Genomic DNA, 18,534 nt, shown 5'->3' with positions numbered 1-18,534 from the left:
GGCAACCAGCATGTGCAGAGATGGGATTGGTGCTGTTTGCACGTTGGTGACGGGAGTTGGCCAGCACTCAGAATTCTTAAGAATGCTGCTTACAAAGCAAACATGATTCCTCTGCAGACATCTCTAGCAGTATGGAATTTCAATTCCGATTCATCCCAGTCAAATTCTGTCAGCACCGCGGACTGGGTTTTAGTTTACTTTTGATGAACTTTTTTGGAAAAAAGAAAGGGGGAACCTGAGCCAATGACTGTTCCATTCTTGCAATGCAAACACACATGCACAGAACGTGCAATACTGGGCAATGGCCAGAAGCTACATGTGGTGAGTCGCTTTCCTATTCAGAAGTTATTAGGAAAAATAAATACTTGTATTACAACAGCCGCAAGTGTTACAGGCAGCTTTTGGTGAACTTTCCCTCAAGTTTCAAATTTCCTGTTCCGTTTGTTTAGCAGACCCTTGTGTTCTCTACATTTATAAAGGAACACTAAAACATATGCAGCATGGGGGAGTGTGCAAGCCTTCAATAAAAACTTGCTGGATTATGATCAAAATTATCTCCCATTCCCATAGTCCATCTTAAGTTTGTGTAATTGGATGACAGATTAGTACTGGATCCGGAAATTTTTTCAACAAATTAACACTGTGAATATTACTTCAGTGTTACAGGAGGCACGTTCAAATAAGGGCTTCAAATATCCCATTAATGTACTTCAACTCTCATATCGTGGATAAGACAGGATATGATGTTGTTTTCTCTAGATCTATAACAGTTTCAAGGTTTGAAAATCTATTTTCTCACTAATTTTTTAATCACACAGGACTTAATCAAAATCCACAACCTTCAATAGCCAGCCGGTGGTATAGGGCAGTGGTTCCCAACCACCGGGCCGCGAGGAAACAATATGATTTGGCAATATGAAACAATACGAGTCAGTTGCACCTTTCCTTCATTCCCTGTCACGCACTGTTGAACTTGAACAAACCACCCCCCCACCCCCACAATCGGCCGGTCCGCAAGAACATCGTCAATATTAAATCAGTCTGCGGTGCGCAAAAGGTTGGGGACCCCTGGTATAGGGAACTTCAAGGTGAGTGGTCCCGGCTTCGAATTCTGCCGGCTCCTTGCACGGTTTCTATCCGTGCTGGGTTCAGCATCAAGCTAGCAACTTGGCTTCATAAAAACAAAAGACAAAAATGCTAAAGAAATGGCAAATGTTGCCACCCAATGCGTCTCAAGGCACGAAAATGATTTAAGACAACAACATTCAATAGTCTGTCACCTGGTGACACCCTCCAATATAGTAAAACATTAGATTTTCAATAGCAGCCCCTCTTTAATGAGTCTGGGCTCCTAGAGATTTTATAAAGGCAGTTCTTACTGATAGGTGGCATAGAAGTTACAATTAGTCCACCACAAAGATGAATGACAGAATGAGGAATGTAAAGCATCCCCAACCTGAAATTGAAACCAGATGTACAGACCACAACAAGAACATAATAGACAAACACAATATTGAGGAAAATAAAGGGGTGCTAGAGAAAGCAGGCAGAAAAACAGGTTTTAAAAATCTATGCAACAGGTTTACAGAGGGAATTCCACAGATGAGGTCTTTGACTATGAAAGACAAAGCCACCACCTGCCTTGCAGTTAAAACTTGGGCTGTGCATGATGACAGATTTGTACCATTAGAGATCTCAGATGCATGAGACTGTGGAAAGATTTGAAATCCAGCATTGCCGGACCATGGGCTGATAAACAAATGGATACACAGATTTTATTTTATTTTAAATCAAGATTTGTGATTTCTTGTCACTCTCTCTTAAGAAAATTTGTTAAGCTGTCTATCTGAACCACAGTTTAGTAAAGATATCAACTAAATAAACCAATTTTTAAAAATATCTAATTTAGATGAAAAATCTGTAAACTATTTCCAGGCTAAGTTAGTGTGTGACTTAGAGAGAAGCACAAGTGATCTCTCTGTACCTACAGCTCCTTCATCTAAAAGGGAAAGACTACAGGCATGGCGAGTTCACAGCTACAGTGAGGGAGAAGGGGAGGGTGAACATTTAAGGATGTTAGATTGCATATCAATTAAGTCTCCCATTTTGTCTTGGCTGATGTCAAACTTCATGGGTGTTCTGAGTTTTGTACTGAGCTTGTGTAAAGTATTTGATCAAAGATGGTGTAAACCACAAGATGAAGCACTTCCTATACGTCACCTAGTCTTTGCCCTGCTCTAATCATAGTGACATTTGTGTGACTAGGCTGGTTAAGATTATAGAAACATAGAAAATAGGTGCAGGAGTAGGCCATTCGGCCCTTCGAGCCTGCACCGCCATTTATTATGATCATGGCTGATCATCCAACTCAGAACCCAGCCTTCCCTCCATACTCCCTGACCCCTGTAGCCACAAGGGCCATATCTAACTCCCTCTTAAACATAGCCAATGAACTGGCCTCAACAGTTTGCTGTGGCAGAGAATTCCACAGATTCACCACTCTCTGTGTGAAGAAGTTTTTCCTAATCTCGGTCCTAAAAGGCTTCCCCTCTATCCTCAAACTGTGACCCCTTGTTCTGGACCTCCCCAACATCGGGAACAATCTTCCCGCATCTAGCCTGTCCAATCCCTTTAGGATCTTATACGTTTCAATCAGATCCCCCCTCAATCTTCTAAATTCCAACGAGTACAAGCCCAGTTCATCCAGTCTTTCTTCATATGAAAGACCTGCCATCCCAGGAATCAATCTGGTGAACCTTCTTTGTACTCCCTCTATGGCAAAGATGTCTTTCCTCAGATTAGGGGACCAAAACTGCACACAATACTCCAGGTGTGGTCTCACCAAGGCCTTGTACAACTGCAGTAGTACCTCCCTGCTCCTGTACTCGAATCCTCTCGCTATAAATGCCAGCATACCATTCGCCTTTTTCACCGCCTGCTGTACCTGCATGCCCACTTTCAATGACTGGTGTATAATGACACCCAGGTCTCGTTGCACCTCCCCTTTTCCTAATCGGCCACCATTCAGATAATAATCTGTTTTCCTATAATTAATAGTGACTGCCCTACAATACTCTACTGTTGATAGAGAAACTTAATGTCCATTGGCAGTTCCATTGTCAAAAGGGTAATATATAGATTCTCTCTTGCTGGAAACAGAATTCACCTGGAACTTGTGGCAGTAATGTAACTTGTCATTTTTTACCACATACATGAATGATATTCTGGCACTGTTTCCTGCAGAAATCAGCTTTGGATAAGCTGCTATTTACAAGGTGAAGACGAGCATGTCAATGTTGTTTAGGAGAGCACTGTAAGCATAATCTAGCTAGGTACAGTAAATGCAAAGGCAGGAGAAAGAGTAAGCTGAAAAGTTTAAAAAGGATGTTGTGTCCTGTATAAAATCAGAAACCAAAGATTTAAGTGAACCTGTGATGTTGGTTTATTTATTGACATAATGATCAGGGACAAGTAACATCATAAATATACAATCTGAAGACTTGATAGGACCAGATCAGAACCACATTCAGCTTCTGTCAACTAGCACAAATCAGTGCCTCACCGTACTAATTCAGACCAACCATCCTGTTTAGTGACGCATAATCCAAGTGAGAACTTGGAGCTTGTACCCACCCTTTCAGCTCGAGTCTCAGTCCTTTCCGCACAAATCCCTCACAGCAGCCAATTACTATCAGCTTCACTGTTGAAAATGTTTTCCTTCTTCTCCACTCACTCTGTTCAGCACAACTCAGAGCAATCTCAAATTTCAACAGTTAGCACAAGATTAATTTCTTCTAAGGGCAGGCACAGTACTTGTTATAGACTAGAGCTCCACTTTAAACAGTCCCATCAAATACTTCCAGGGCTGGCACAGAATTGAATGGAAATTAAATCACATTCAAAAGTGCTTCAGTTATGATTCCATTACTCAGGTTTGTAGTGGGTAAAAGGTCACTAAACGGTGGGTTGGGATCACCAATCCACAGTGGGAGTGGGGATTGCTTGCTGCAAAGTCTGGCTAGGATTTGACAGCAGAGGAATCAGCACTCTGCACGTTGGACCAGACAAATCAACGCCCTGTACAACACATAATACGACAACACAGCGCCAGGAGACAGCGGCGATGCACAGCTGGCATTGCAGAGTCCATCTACCGGAAGTCATCCGTACTGAACATTCCCTTGGCACGCCGGAGGATGGAGTCTTTGGAGGCATCGTACGGGTGCTCCTTTGATGGGATCTCCAGCACAGCAGGAATGGACAACGTATGTGCATCAATGACGTGCCGAATCATTTCCGCAATGTACTGATTGATCAGAATGATCCCAATGTCATCACGGCTCAAGAAACTTCTGCAGAGTAAACGGGAAACTGTAAGGTTAATTCTGAGCTGCTGGCAAAAATGTAGGGTCATGATCAATTCACAGGATCGAGATGCAACCCCAAACACCCAGAAGCTAGCTCCATTGCTCAAATAAATTTGACAGAACAGACAGTTCCTGCTGCTGGAGACACTCCCCCCTTAAGCAAGGCCATTATTGCAAAATTCAGGACCACTAATATGGGATTATTTCTGGGAACAGGAAGCGAGCTGGTAGAGAAGAGGAAGCAAATTAAGTGGAGACAAGGCTGGGGAAGATTGAAAAGACATGCACAGTAAAGGAGTAGATGAGCTAACCCAAGCCGAGGACCGGGCTGCTAATTTAGTGAAGTACAGGGAAGCACTGAATCACACTTCCCCAAAGTCAGGAGGAATCCACTTCCCCAAATAAATCAGCAGTCTCACTTTCAGATTTCCTCAGCTCCTGCTAAAAGATTTCACAATCTATCTCAAGCCTTTAGCACAGGCTGTGCCGAGACTGTGACCAGTTGTACAAAATCCAAGTTGGGGAAAAGGGGGAAGCAGAGAGAACACAGCAGAGGGTTACAGAAGTCTCCCTAGTTTGTCAACAGTAACTCACACCCTTGTCATTCCAGGACACTTATCTAAAATCCCCAGGAGGGAAATCAGGATCAGCCCAAAAGTTCCACCCAACATCATCTCTCCTTTCAGCACTACACCCATGGCTCTTCAACACATAGACAAGTACTTTTTTAAATATCATAAGGCTTTGTTTCCACCCTGCTTCTGGATGGTGAGTTTCAGACCCCTTCCAACCTCCAACTTTAAAAAAAATTCTTCATCATCTCTAACCCTTCTAGCATTTTGAATCAATACCCTCCACTATTTTTTAACTTCTCCACTAAAGGAAATCAGTCCTACTTACTCTATACATAGAGCCCTCAATTAAATCTTTCATCACTTCCAAAGCTCTGTAAATCTCTGAAACCACTCAATATGTTTTGGCCAGAACTGTATATAGTACCCAAGCTGCTGGCTAAAGTGTTTATATAATACTCTTACACTAATGTTCTATGTCTCAGCAAATAAGTTGTTTTTTTTCTGCACACTATTCAATTATGGCAAATTATCCCCCACCCAAAAAAAAATCCTCATTTCTCTGGATAAAATTCCTCTTGCCAACCTTCTACTCAACCAAGCTGCAGTATAGATGGTCTGAAGATATTCTTCTTCACTCTTAATTACATGCCCATTTTTACTGCCAGCTATTCTAGCAAGCACTAGGTGTGAACCATTAATGTATGTACCAGTGCACTGGGTGCCAGACAGTAAGGACCTTAACAGATCACAAAACACCCATCAATCCTCGGTTTCTGCCTATGAGCCAATTTTGGATATGGGAAATCACATGTCATCACTGCCTCTCCTCACCCAAAAATCCACAACTTCCTGATCAGGCTAAAGCCCTTCAGTTCCAGCCCACAGGCAAATGCCCAGCACTTGCGAACTCAAAAACTGGATTGTATGCACATAGTAAACTCCCACAAACTGAAATGTGATAATGACAATCAGAACGAAAGAAAACATAGATAATATGTGGAGTGGGGATAAGCAGAAAACTGGGATGAATGCTTCCAATTCTGATTTAACATAAACAATGCAAACAGCTCCTCCCATCAGGGGTGCAGTCTTCCCTCCCCAGCCTCCAACCAGACCACCCCCGGGTGCCGGGAACCGATCCCGACACTCCCTGTCGTTCGGAGGCGAGGAGTCGAGCCCCGGGCCGAGTCCCTCTCCCTGACTACCGCAGGCCGGGAGGCCGGGAGCTGAAACCCGCACCACCAGGCGCAACCACTCTCACTTGAAAGTCTCTTCGATTTCCGCCACGCTCGTCTCCTTCTCCACCACCAGAAAGTTGGGCCTCCGGTTCTTGTTGAGCTCGCCGATACCACCGAGCAGGAAACCGGTGCAGGTGTCCTCATCCCCCAACACCGCGATCAACTTGCCCCGAACCGCCATGTCTGTAGGTGTCGGCCACCACTGGACTGCACTCTCTGACTGCACACATGCGCAATTCTCCTCCACATGCCCCTTAATGACGTCACCCATAATGGCAACAAATACAATAATGAGCATGCGTGATGTGTGAGCAACTTATTACGGCAGGAGCTTTAGTATCGAACACCGCGTAGTGGAACATAGTGACCGAGCAAGCGCAAACCGAGGGATAATTCTCGACGTCCTCACTAAGAATATAAAAATATTGGAAGTTGGGTGGTTATCAAAGGATTCAACAGGTTATGGATTATTTGTAAATGTGGGCAGTGCAGATGGAGTTTAAACCGGGCAAGTGTGAAGTGACGCATTTTGACAGGTCAAATATAGAGCAGAACCAAAGGAGGTTTGATGTGCAGAGAAGAGCGTAGGGTGCAAGTCCATTGCTCCCTGAAAATGGCAAAACAAGTAGATAGGACGGCTTTTTTCATTAGCCAGCATCAAAGTCGGGAAAATCATGTTCAAAGTAAAATTTATTATCAGAGTACATACATGTCACCACATACAACCCTGTGATTCTTTTTCTGCAGGCATACTTAGCAAATCTATAGAATACTAACTATAAACATCAGGAACTGTTAACTATAAACAAACTGCAAATGCAGATTTTTTCAATAAAAAAACAATAAATAATGAGCATGAAATGACAATGTCCTTAAATGAGTGTAATCATCCCCTTTTGTTCAAGAGCCTGATGGTTGAGGGGTAGTAACTTCTCGAACCTGGTGGTGCAAGTCCTGAGGCTCCTATGCCTTCTACCTGAAGGCCGCAGCAAGGGAAGAGCGTGGCCTGGGTGGTGAGGATCTTTGATGATGGATGCTCCTTTCCTAAGAGAGCGTTTCATGTAGATGTGCTCATGGTTGGGTGGGCTTTACCTGTGATGTGCTGGGCCAAATCCAGTATCTTTTGTAGGATTTTCCGCTCAAAGACATTGGTGTTTCCATACCAGGCTGTAATGCAGCCAGTCAGCACACTTTCCACTACATATCTATGGAAGTTTGTCAAGATTTTTGATGTCATGCCAAATCTCCACGGACTCCTCGGAGGAAGTAGAGGCATTGGTGTGCTTTCATTGCAATTACATTTATATGATGCGTCCAGGACAGGTCCTCCGAGATAGTGACTCTCAGGAATTTAAAGTTACCAACCCTCTCCATCTCTGATCCTCCGATGAGTACTGGCTCATGACCTTCTGGTTTCCCTTTCCTGAAGTTTACAATCAGTTCCTTGGCAACTGTATAAAACTTTGATTAGGCCATAAAGGCAGTATTATGTGCCATTCTAGTTGCCCCTTTAGAGGAGGAATGTAGGGGCTTTGGAGAAGATGCTGCATGGGTTGGAGAGGGATGAGTACAAAGAGAGGTTGGACTTTCTTTTGAATGTCGAAGACCGACAGTATATAAAATGATGAGAGGTATAGAGAGTGTAAGTGGAGTGTTTTTCCCCAGGGCAGAAAAACTAGCTTTGTGGTGAGAGGGCAAATGTTTAAAAGAGATCTATGAGACAAGTTTTTTTTACACACAGAGAGCTGTACGTGTCTGGAATGTTCTGCTGGAGGAAAGGAGGAGGAGGAGAAGATGGTGGCGTGATGCAGCGCGCGCGGCCTCTCGGGTGATGAATATCTGTTATCTGTCAAGTAGGATGCCGTGCACAATTCTGATTTGATGAAGGCAGATGTGAGCGCACGGAAGATCATCTGGTGAAACTTCTGAAATCCCTGTTTCGCTGCCGCTGTTACTGTGTGATCCGAAATCTCCGGAGGGGAAGGCCCCAAATCCTCAGCTTTGCTTGTTGCTGGGTGGCTGGGGGCAGGGTCGAAACGCTGGGCAGAGATGGTGTTCGGTGCTCGGTGCCAGAGGGCTGGTCGGAGGCTCGAAGTTTTCAGGGACTCAGAGTCGGGCTGTGGTCGGGTGCTTCCAGGATGCTGCATCGGCAAGTTTGCGGCGCTGGAGGTTCATGGCAGGGAGAGTTTTTCTTCCTTCTACCATCTGTGTGAGATGATGGGGCTGTCGGGACTTTGAGACTTTTTTTTTACTGTGCCCATGGTCTACTCTTATCAAATTACGGTATTGCTTTGCTCTGTTGTAACTATATGTTATAATGATGTGGTTTTTGTCAGTTTTAGTCTTGGTCTGTCTTGCGTTTCTGTGATATCATACTGGAGGAACATTGTATCATTTTTTAATGCATGCATTTCTAAATGACAATAAACGAGGACTGAGTGTCCCCATAATCTAATGGAAGTAGATATGATGGTATTTAGACAAGCACATGAAGAGGCAGAGATTTCAGGGATATTGACCATGTGCAGGCAGATAGGATTAGTTTAAATTGCTGTCATGGTTGATGTGGACATGGTGAGCCAAAGGGCCTGTTTCTGTGTTCTAAATGCATTTTACTTGGGTCCATCTGTCTCGAGCCTTATTATAATTAGGCCCCACATGTGCTTGAGGAACTACACCTCATCTTCTATATGTGGACCCAGCAAAGTTTTAGATTCATTGACTTACAATGTTTCTAACAGAGCCAGCATCATCTGCTGTAAGTCATCTAATTGGCTCACTTTATTTCTACGACTGAAGTGTGGGGATTGAGGGTTATGGGGATCTGGCGCAAACGAGGGACTGGGCAAGTGTGAATCAGACACGATCATATTGAATAATGGGGCAGGCTTGAGGGGCCTGGTGGCCCTCTCCTGCTCTAACAGACCTACATTTCACAAATTTCACACTCCTTTTATTACACTCTCCAACTGTTGCCATTAACTACCTAGCATTATCTTATCACAGATATTCCCTCTCCATACTTCCCTTTGCTGTATTTGCAACTTAAAATGAACTTCTTCCTCATTTTTTTCCCACAATTCTGACAAAGGGTCTTTGACCTGAAACAGTAACTCCTCTTCTCTTTCCACAGGTGCTGCCTGATTTGTTGAGTATTACCAGCAATTTCTGTTTTGATTTCCATGTACAAGAGGAACATGTATCCTTGTCAGGTCAGTATGCATGACGCATTCTAAATGCCAAGATGGTACTGGTACACCTTCTTTGGTAAAACACTGTAAAGGTGAACTTACACTCAACGGAGATGATAGGAAGGAGATGCGTCCTTAGCCATGAAGAAACTTCAATGCACTTGCTGGTTAGTAGGCGGGTGATTTAGAGTGCAGCTGTCAGGTGTTGTCATGCAGTCACTACTCACGTCCTTCCGTTAGTGGAGGGGTTGAAGGAGCCCCCTCAAATGCATCAAGTTCGTACAGATGCATTTTTGTAGACGGTACACACAGTAACCAAGTACATTTTTAGGATGGATTGGGTGCCAAAAGATATAAAGTTAGAAATGCTAGGAAAATGGAGACACCTCCTTCTTCCTTATTAGGGAGAGAGAGAGCCTGTGGTATGTCGAATACTGGGTGAAACGCAAAGTCTTTGGGGTAACTGCAAGTCTGCGTCTTTGCTATCGCTTTGCTCACGCTTGAGTGCTTGGTGGCGGGTGCCGATGCTTTCTTTGCCAGTGGGGGGAGGGGGATCGTTGCCTGCTGTCACTTACGGACGGGAGGGAGGGGAGCTGGGGGGAACTTTGGGGTTCTAACATTTAACTGTCATTCATTCTTTGGGGACACTTCTGTTTCCATGGATGGTTGTGAAGAAAAAGCATTTCATGATGTATATTGTATACATTTCTCTGACATTAAATTGAACCTTTGAAATACCCAGGAAGCCTCTGTGCAGACAGAAACAAACTTAATGTTACTGGCCAATGACTTACTTCATCAAAATTAGTAAAAGGAAGAAATAAAACAAGTCTAAAGGTGTAGGGACTGAGAGAGCAAAAGGACAGGTGTGTACTATAATGAAGACCAGGACAAATTGACTTGTGCAAACAGTGGTGATGCTGCTGAATGCAAGTAATAAAGGAAGAGTGAACAGGAGGGAAGGAATGAAATTTTTTTTAAAAGGGGAGAAAAATATTGAATACTGAAAATGTGAGGTACAGGATTATTTGAGATATTAGTAATTTACTATAGATTCATCATTAATCCTGATGGATGTAATATACTTACTGAAAACAGAGGTGATATTCCTCAACCTTCTATTAACTACTAAGGAAAACAATCAGGCACGCTGAGCCTGCTCTGTCATTCATCTTGATTCTGGCCAATCTAAAGCCTTATCTCCCCTTTCCAGCACTATTCCTTTCTCTATTGATTCCCTAAATGTTCCAAAAGGTCGCCCCTCAGTTTTGAGGCTGTACCCTCTAGATCTGGATACTCCCACTGGAGGGAACATCCTCTCCACATCCACCTTTATCTAGTCCTTTCAACATTTGGTAGTTTTCAATGAGATCCCCACGCATTCTTCTAAATTCCAGTGAGAATGGTCCCAGAGCTGCCAAACGCTCCTCATATGTTAACCCCTTCATTCCCAGAATCATCCCCATGAACCTCATCTGGACTCTCTCCAATGACAATACATCCTTTCTGAGATAAAACTGTTGACAATCCTCCAAGTGTGGCCTGACTAGTACCTTATAAAGCCTCATTATTATCTCCTTGCTTTTATATTCTATACCCCTTGAAATAAATGCCAACATTGCTTTTGTCTTTTTAACCACATTATAGCATTAACCCTTTCATTCTCATGAAATTTCTCTGGATCCTCTCCATTGACAGCACATGTTTTTAGATAAGGGGCCCAAAGCTGCTCATAATACCCCAAGTGTGGTCCAACCAATGTTTTCTAAAGACTCAGCATTGCATCTTTGCTCTTGTGTTCTAGTCCTTACCACCAATTCAACCTGCAAGTTAACCTTTCAGGAATCCTGCACAGGGACTTCCAAGTCCCTTTGCAACTCTAATTTTTGAATTTTCTCTCCATTTGGAAAATAGTTTACACCTTTATGCCTTCTACCAAAGTGCATGATCATACACTTCCCTACACTATATTCCTTTCTTTCTTTTTAAATCTTTTTATTGAATTAGTACACAAAAGGTAAACCATATAGGCACTAATACACTGTTGCAATATAACATTACAAGAAATTTAATACACAAAAAAAATTAGTACAAACAGTGCAGTTTAGATATAAAATAACAAGGTAATATAATAGTATACTAATTTTCATACATATCACTAAGGAAAGGAAAAAAAACCCAAAAAAAAACCCATCATGCAACTAATCTTAAAAAAAGCAAAGCAAAGCAATGGGCTAACTAGGAATCAAGTAGAGTTAAACAACTTAAAACAATCACGTCCTCAAACCCGACCTCCATTAAAAACAGTTAAAAAGCAAGAAGGGAATGTAAATATGAACCGAGAGAGAGAAAAAAAAAGTCCAAAGATAAATTAGCTCGTTTTTATTCTCATATTAATCCTCTTTGTGACAGATGTCATGGGGAGATAGCCTCCTTAACTCATATGTTTTGGTCCTGTCCTACTCTGGAAACTTTTTGGAGAGACATTTTTAATATTATTTCAAAGGTATTGAATATAGATATCCCTCCCCATCCTATTACTGCTATCTTTGGATTACCTAAAATTTCCAGTAATCTTTCTCCTTCAGCCCGTAGAATGATTGCATTTCTTACTTTAATGGCGAAAAGATGTATTTTACAACATTGGAAGGAGACTAATGTTCCAACTACGTTCTTTTGGTTATCCCAGACGATACTATGTTTAAATTTGGAGAAAATTAGAAGTAATCTTTATGATTCTTCAGCTAAATTTGAGCAGACCTGGAGATCTTTTATTCAACATTTTCATTTAATGTAATTTTTTTTCCCTACACTATATTCCATCTGCCACTTCTTCGCCCACTCTCCCAATCTGTCCGATTCCTTCTGCAGACTCCCTGCCTCTGCTTCCTCAATTCTACCTTCCCCTCAATCTTTCATATCGTCTACATACTCGGCCACAAAACCATCAACTCTGTCATCCAAGTCATTCACATATAATGTGAAAATAAGTGGTCCAAGCACTTGCCCCTGCAGAATACCACTAGTCACTGGCAACCAACCAGAAAAGCGCCCCCCCTTATTCCCACTCTATGCCTCCACCAGTCTTCTGTCTATGCTGGTATCTTTCCTGCAATACAATGGGCTCATATCTTGTTAAGCAGTTTCATGTGCAGCACCTTGTCAAAAGCCTTCTGAAAATCCAAGTGAACAACATCCACCAACTCTCCTTTGTCTATTCTGCTTGCTACTTCCTCAAAGAATTCCAACAGATTTGTCAGGCAAGATTTCCCACTGAGAAAACCATGCTGACTTTGGCCTATTGTGCACTCTTCTGCCTCCCAGTACCGCAAAAGCTCATCCTTAATAATTGGACTCCAACATTTTCCCATCACTGAAGTCAGGAAAACCGGCCTATAATTTCCTTTCTTCTGCCTCCCTCTTTTAAAGAGTAGAGTGATATTTGCAATTTTCCAATCCTCCAGAACCATTCCAGGATCTATTGATTCTTGAAAAATTATTACTAATGTCTCCATAATCTCTTCAGTTACCTCTTACAGAACCCTGCAGTGCAGTCCATTTGGTCCAGGTGACTCATCTACCTTCAGACTTTTCATATTCTCAGGCACCCTCTCCTTAGTAACAGCAACAACACTTACTTCTACCCCCAATGCACTCAAATTTCTGGCATATTGCTGGTGTCTTCCAGAGTGAAGACTGATGCAAAATACTTGATTTCTCTCCATTTCTTTGTCCCCTATTACTACCTCTCCAGCATTATTTTCCAAGGGTCCAATATCCACTCTCACCTCTCTTTTATATATTTTGACTAGTTTCCCTTTCATTTTTCATCTTTACACTTTATATCTTTTTAGTTGCCTTCTGTTGATTTTTTTTTTAAAGCTTCCCAATCCTCTAACTTCCCACTAATATATGCTGTATTGTATGCACTGCCTTTTGCTTTTATGCTGTCTTTGGTATCTCTTGTCACCCATGGTTGCCTTATCCTCCCTTTAGAATACTTCTTCATTCTTGAGATGCAGGAAGGCTACCGAACTGCTCTCAGAATCTCCAGCCATTTCTGTTCTGCCAGAGTCCCCTTCCAATCAATTTTGGCAGCTCCTCTCTCATGCCTGTGTAATTCCCGTTACTGTGATACTGACAAATCCGACTTTAGCTTCTCTGTCTCAAGCTGCAGGGTGAACTCTATCATATTATAATCTCTGCTTCCAAAGGGTTCCTTTACCTTAAGCTTTCTAATCAAATTTGGTTCATTACACAACACCCAATCCAGAATTGCCTTTCCCAAAATGGGATCAACCACAAGCTGCTCTGAAAAGCCATCTCATAGGCATTCTACAAATTCCCCCTCCTGAGATCCAGCACCAACCTGATTTTCCCCCAATCTACTTGCACATTGAAATTCACCATTTCTATCATAGCATTGCTCTTTTCAAGGCATGTAAGAAGAGATAAACCGTGGAATACAATTGGTAAGTTTGAAGATAAAATTGATAGTGGATAGCAAGGATATAGATCAGAGGGAAAGGTGGACAAAATATTGGGGATGGAATCTAATCCCAGCATGCAGTTTGATTCATTTTAGAGGAGCTTTGATGAATGAGATTTGGGATTTGAAACCATAATCCTTTAAAGGCAGCCGGGGTGCTGAAAGTGGCATGACGTGCTTGTCTTCAATAAGAGAGTGAATAAAATGACAGCTGAGAGAAAATGCACAAGATTGAGAGGTTTATTTTATTTATAGATACAGCATGGTATCAGGCCCTTCAAGCCCGAGCCCATTGCCCAATTACACCCATGTTACCACGAGAGGTGTAAGTGCTTAGAACCTCTCCCCCTTGGGACGGGTATCAAAAAACAAGTGTGCAACAGTTTAAAGAGAGAGGACAATTTTAAGGAGGAACCTGAAGAGAAAAGGTGCCATTTACACACGGTAGTCAAGAACTTGGGGCACTCTACCTGCAGTAGCAATGGACTCAGATGCATTTACTCTATTTGAAACATTTGATGAAGGACACCATGCAGATAGTACAGCAGGCAACAGAAGTCATGGCTGAAAGGATTCCTTCAAACTGAGATGGTTGAAGTCAAACTATAAGAATCAAATCAGCGTTTGGACTAATAATCTTCCTGGATACCCCATTGAATTTAAGATTCAGATTAGTTTGTCTTCTCCACCAGGGTGCGGTGCAATGAAATAGTTTGCTTCTGTGAAGCTCAGAGTAAACAGTATACGGGAATAATAAATAACATGAGAAGAAGGTGACAATAGCATTTTAGCAGGTGTATTTTATTATTCTTGCCAGACATGGGTAAATGTACCAAACACAAAGCCCGTCATTTTCATACAAACAGTTCTCTTAAAACAGACTGGGTAACAACTCCAGACACTGTAACCCACAAGTCCAAGGGCATATCATGTGCTGTTGAGCTCAGTTCCACGAGTACAGCAGAAATCACCACTTGCTCCAAACTGTCAGTGCAATATCTGGTCAAGGCAACAAGTGAATGGAGAAATTGGAGAGCTGATAGATAGTGAAAGGGAGCAGGAGGGACACGGGACAGGTGGGAGAAGATGAGCAAGCAGAAAGTGAATTATTACTGAACCAACTCAAGTATATTGGGACAATTTAATAACCCATTTCCACCCCACTGTCAACCTTTCCCAATCACAGCACTGGGTCAAATCAGCCAAGGAGGGTGGCAATATACTTCTTGAAATCAGAAGTTTGTGGGTGTCTTGCTTTGGGAAGAGCAGAAGGTTGATGTGAAAGTGAAGCAGTCAGGCATGCAGCCAATATTGGTTCATTTCAACACTCTCCAAAACAGTTTCTTTCAGTGTTATTTGAGAAACGCTTGACCAAGGAGGAATGGCGGATTGTCTTGGTAAATTCAGGCAGCTTCTAAAAATCAGTTGTCTAGAGTGTTTGCCCAGAGAAACCCTCCCCACCACCCACCTCCCCAAATAACCCACCCGAATGGGCAACTTTGGTTTTTAAGTTAGTTTTTTTTTTGTTTTTTCTACAAAACATTGACAGTTCAGATCCTCTGAGATGCAACGAAGGTTCCTCTAGACGACCAATCAGTCATTCAGGGGACAGTAGCATGAAACGGGCTGCCGGGCACACACTCATCTCCCCACTTCACGATCAGAATGTAGTCACCCTTCTCCTTCACAGTGTATGTGACGTTGTAAACCCGGTTGCCCATGTGCTTCACGTAAACCTCCTCACAGGGAGCCTTCGGGCCATGCACTCCCACCATCAACATGTTGGTTCCTGCAATGAACAAGAGTGGGTTACGTCACCACAGAGCAAGTGGTTCATGGCAAGATCACAGAAAGTGCATAAACTTATAGGTTCACTGTGTCACTGTACAGGCCAGTGACTGGGATTTCTCTCACCCAGCACAACTTAACCCAGGTTGTGCTTATGGCTTCATTTCTTCCAACATCCCCGTCCCTGTGCCATACCCATGTTCCTCCCCAAATCCCAGACACCCACCTGCTTTGCTGCAATCCACAGTGAAGTTGTTCTTCTGCCCAATAAAAGCCTTGGTCAGGCCAGGCCCTCGAGCTACCACTTTGCTGGCATCAGATGCAAACTTGGGCATTGGTCCATACCCAGCAACTGTGGACGACTTGGTAACAGTTTCAACTAGGACAGTGGACGTCTCATGTAAACTATGGCCCCCAGACAGACGGACACCTGCGGTTGAACAAAGGTGAACATTATGGTTGCCCTGCAGTGTAGGCCTCAGACCTGAACTCCCAGCTCCACCATCCTCCTATCTGTACTGCTCTAGCTCTTCAAGTCCACAGGCTCATCCATATTCCCAGTCTCTAATGCAGAGTCAGAATTAGATGTTGGTCATTAACCCGGAGAAATGACAGCACCACACTTCTGTGAAGTACAGTACCAGTGGAGATTAATATGTATCAAATAAGCTGAGAACAGAGGTCCAGGAATACAATTGCCTCAGATCTTAAAGGCAAAGATTTAAAGCAATTAGTAGAAAAATTAGAGTTCGGAGTCAGAGCAAAAGTGTCTTCACCCAAATGGTGGATGGCAAGAAACCATTGCTGATTGGATGGTGAAGAAACACACATGAAGAGAGGGTAGTTAGGTGTCAACAATTTTGATTAGACCATAAGACCTCGGAGCAAAATTAGGCAATTCAGCCCATCGCGTCTGTTCCACCATTCCATCATGGCTGATTCATTATCCCTCTCAACCCCATTCTCCTGCCCTCTCCCCGTAACATTTAACACCCTGATCAATCAAGAACCTCTCTACCTCTACCTTAAATATACCAATGACTTGCCCGGAACAGCCATCTGTGGCAAAGAATTCCGCAGATTCACCACCTTCCGGCCAAAGAAAACTTTCCTCATTTGTTCTGAATGGACATCCCTCAATCCTACATAATCTGGTTTGTCTCCCCCACCATAGGAAACATCCTCCCCCACATCCACTCTATACAGATCCTTCAATATTCGATAGGTCTCAATGAGATTCCCCCACCTCCCCAACTCTTCCAAACTCCAGCGAGAATGGACTATGGATTGAGAGCTGAGGAGTGAGGTTAACCTGGTTAGCTCTATCATTTGTATTCCTTTTTAAAGATTTTATACTTACAGATTGGATTCCAGTCATTTGGGCCATCAGTTAAAATGATGCAGCTGCTTATTTGGGACAGGACGCTTCTTAACTGGGACAGGAGACTCTGCGGAACAGTTTCTAACTAGCGCCAGTCACTTTAACTTGTGTGGCTGTTAGACACTACACCATGCTTCGGATGAACAGTTTTTAAATAGCATCAGTTGCGTGCGTTTGTGTTCAAAAAGCAGTGATTTTGTCAATGATGTGGTTCTTGACAAGAAATAGCAGCAAGACAATTAAGAACTGTTTTGCTGACTGTGATTTCAAGCATTCAGGCTTGAAGACACCAGAAGTGGCTGGGAATGAAAAATGAAACAATTTCACTACTTCTAATTAGGAGCCAAGAAGAATTTGAAGGTGTCAACAATTATGCTGAATGTTACAATAAAAATGAAGATATGAAGAATGCAATTGTCAAAAGCATTGCATGAAGGCAGTCCATTATCTGCACTGGATGCCTGCATGCATTCTGTTCATTTACAGTCAATCAAAAGAACATGGCAGCATGTGGTTGTCGGTCGTATCTGACTGACAGTGAAGCCAATGCGGCAGAGTTTTTAAAGTGGAAAACCCACTGCACTGGGACAGTTCCACTCTCTCAACCTCGAAAGTCCAGGACCAGTGGTATGAGTAGTTGTCGCAAACTGGGCTCTTCATTGGTAGTGAATAAGCACAACTACATCTGTGCCTTATCATGCCCTTCGCTCTCCACGAAGTGTTACAGAGCTGCCTTCCCGGCCGTTGTAAATCACTGTTCATCTCATCCACCCAGTGCGCTGGAGCTGATGTCACATGCTAGGACGGACACGTCTCTGTTTCACTGGGATATGAAGTCCGCCAGCTACTCTCAGTGTTTAACCTGCCTGTCGAAGCAGCCACACCCCAGTACGCCGTTGTCACATGCCATGGTACCACAAGTGAGAGCAGAGTGTCCAGTGGGGATCAAAAGGTGAGTGAGTTGGCTCAGAATGGACAGGACAAACTCCTTCACCAGAGGTGCTAACCCTCCATGGACACCCCCTACACAGCATGAATTCCTCCATCGATAACCATTAGGAACAAATACAACAGTTTTATAGTTCTGTAGTAGTGCTGGTGTGTAATAATTCGTTCTGAAATTCATTTAAGTTCATAGTTTGTTACTCAGTTAAATGGTAGTTTGTCCTTTTCAACTATTTTCACAAAACTTCAGCTAATTAGGGCAGCTATTTAATTGAGCAAAAAGATTGTATATTTTAAATATCTATGATCCAATGAACCTGCACTCACCTGTGACCTTGGCCTTGAATGGACTGCCAACAATATGTTGAGGTCCACCGTATTTGATGGAGATCAGATAGTTCCCGGGGGCCATTGGGGTGTAGATTACCTTATAACCTTCAGGACCCTCTTGGCAGTCCATCTTCACTTTGGACGGGCCATCGATGGTTACAGAAAGAGCACCAGCCCCAGCATTACATGTATTGACAATAAACTCTGAGGGCACTCCTGCACAAAAAAAC

At 43.0% G+C, this 18,534-nt stretch overlaps 2 protein-coding genes across 8 annotated transcripts in view; both read right to left on the bottom strand.

Moving 5' to 3' along the window:
* Nucleotides 1-3,406: 3,406 nt before the first annotated feature.
* On the bottom strand, nucleotides 3,407-6,409 carry atp6v1f (ATPase H+ transporting V1 subunit F). Its single transcript, XM_063072170.1, has 2 exons — nucleotides 6,204-6,409; nucleotides 3,407-4,352 (listed from the first exon to the last, which is right to left on the bottom strand). The coding sequence occupies exons 1-2, from the start codon at nucleotides 6,359-6,361 to the stop codon at nucleotides 4,151-4,153; spliced, it is 360 nt and encodes a 119-aa protein (XP_062928240.1). The 5' UTR covers nucleotides 6,362-6,409; the 3' UTR covers nucleotides 3,407-4,150.
* Nucleotides 6,410-14,190: 7,781 nt separating this feature from the next.
* The window catches only part of flncb (filamin C, gamma b (actin binding protein 280)), a 67,065-nt gene continuing 62,721 nt past the window's right edge, over nucleotides 14,191-18,534 (bottom strand). For 2 of the 7 annotated variants that reach the window (XM_063072919.1, XM_063072924.1), the window contains 3 exons: nucleotides 18,302-18,520; nucleotides 15,875-16,078; nucleotides 14,196-15,649 (listed from right to left, as the gene is read on the bottom strand). In XM_063072919.1, the coding sequence (XP_062928989.1) occupies nucleotides 15,462-15,649; nucleotides 15,875-16,078; nucleotides 18,302-18,520 (611 nt within the window). In that variant the 3' untranslated portion in view covers nucleotides 14,196-15,461. Of the gene's footprint in view, nucleotides 15,650-15,874; nucleotides 16,079-18,301; nucleotides 18,521-18,534 lie in introns of all 7 variants that reach the window. The other 5 variants (XM_063072918.1, XM_063072922.1, XM_063072917.1 and 2 more) reach the window with 5 other exon arrangements.

The sequence above is a fragment of the Mobula hypostoma genome, chromosome 20 (genome assembly GCF_963921235.1).
Source record: "Mobula hypostoma chromosome 20, sMobHyp1.1, whole genome shotgun sequence".
In the NCBI taxonomy this organism is placed as follows: Eukaryota; Metazoa; Chordata; class Chondrichthyes; order Myliobatiformes; family Myliobatidae; genus Mobula; species Mobula hypostoma.
This window is presented reverse-complemented; position numbering and strand designations above follow the sequence as displayed.

Coding starts and splice junctions, on each gene's coding strand:
- atp6v1f (XM_063072170.1), bottom strand. CDS start 6,361: ATGGCGGTTCGGGGCAAGTTGATCGCGGTGTTGGGGGATGAGGACACC. Junction 4,353..6,203: donor GAAATCGAAGAGACTTTCAA/GTGAGAGTGGTT, acceptor TTTACTCTGCAG/AAGTTTCTTGAGCCGTGATG.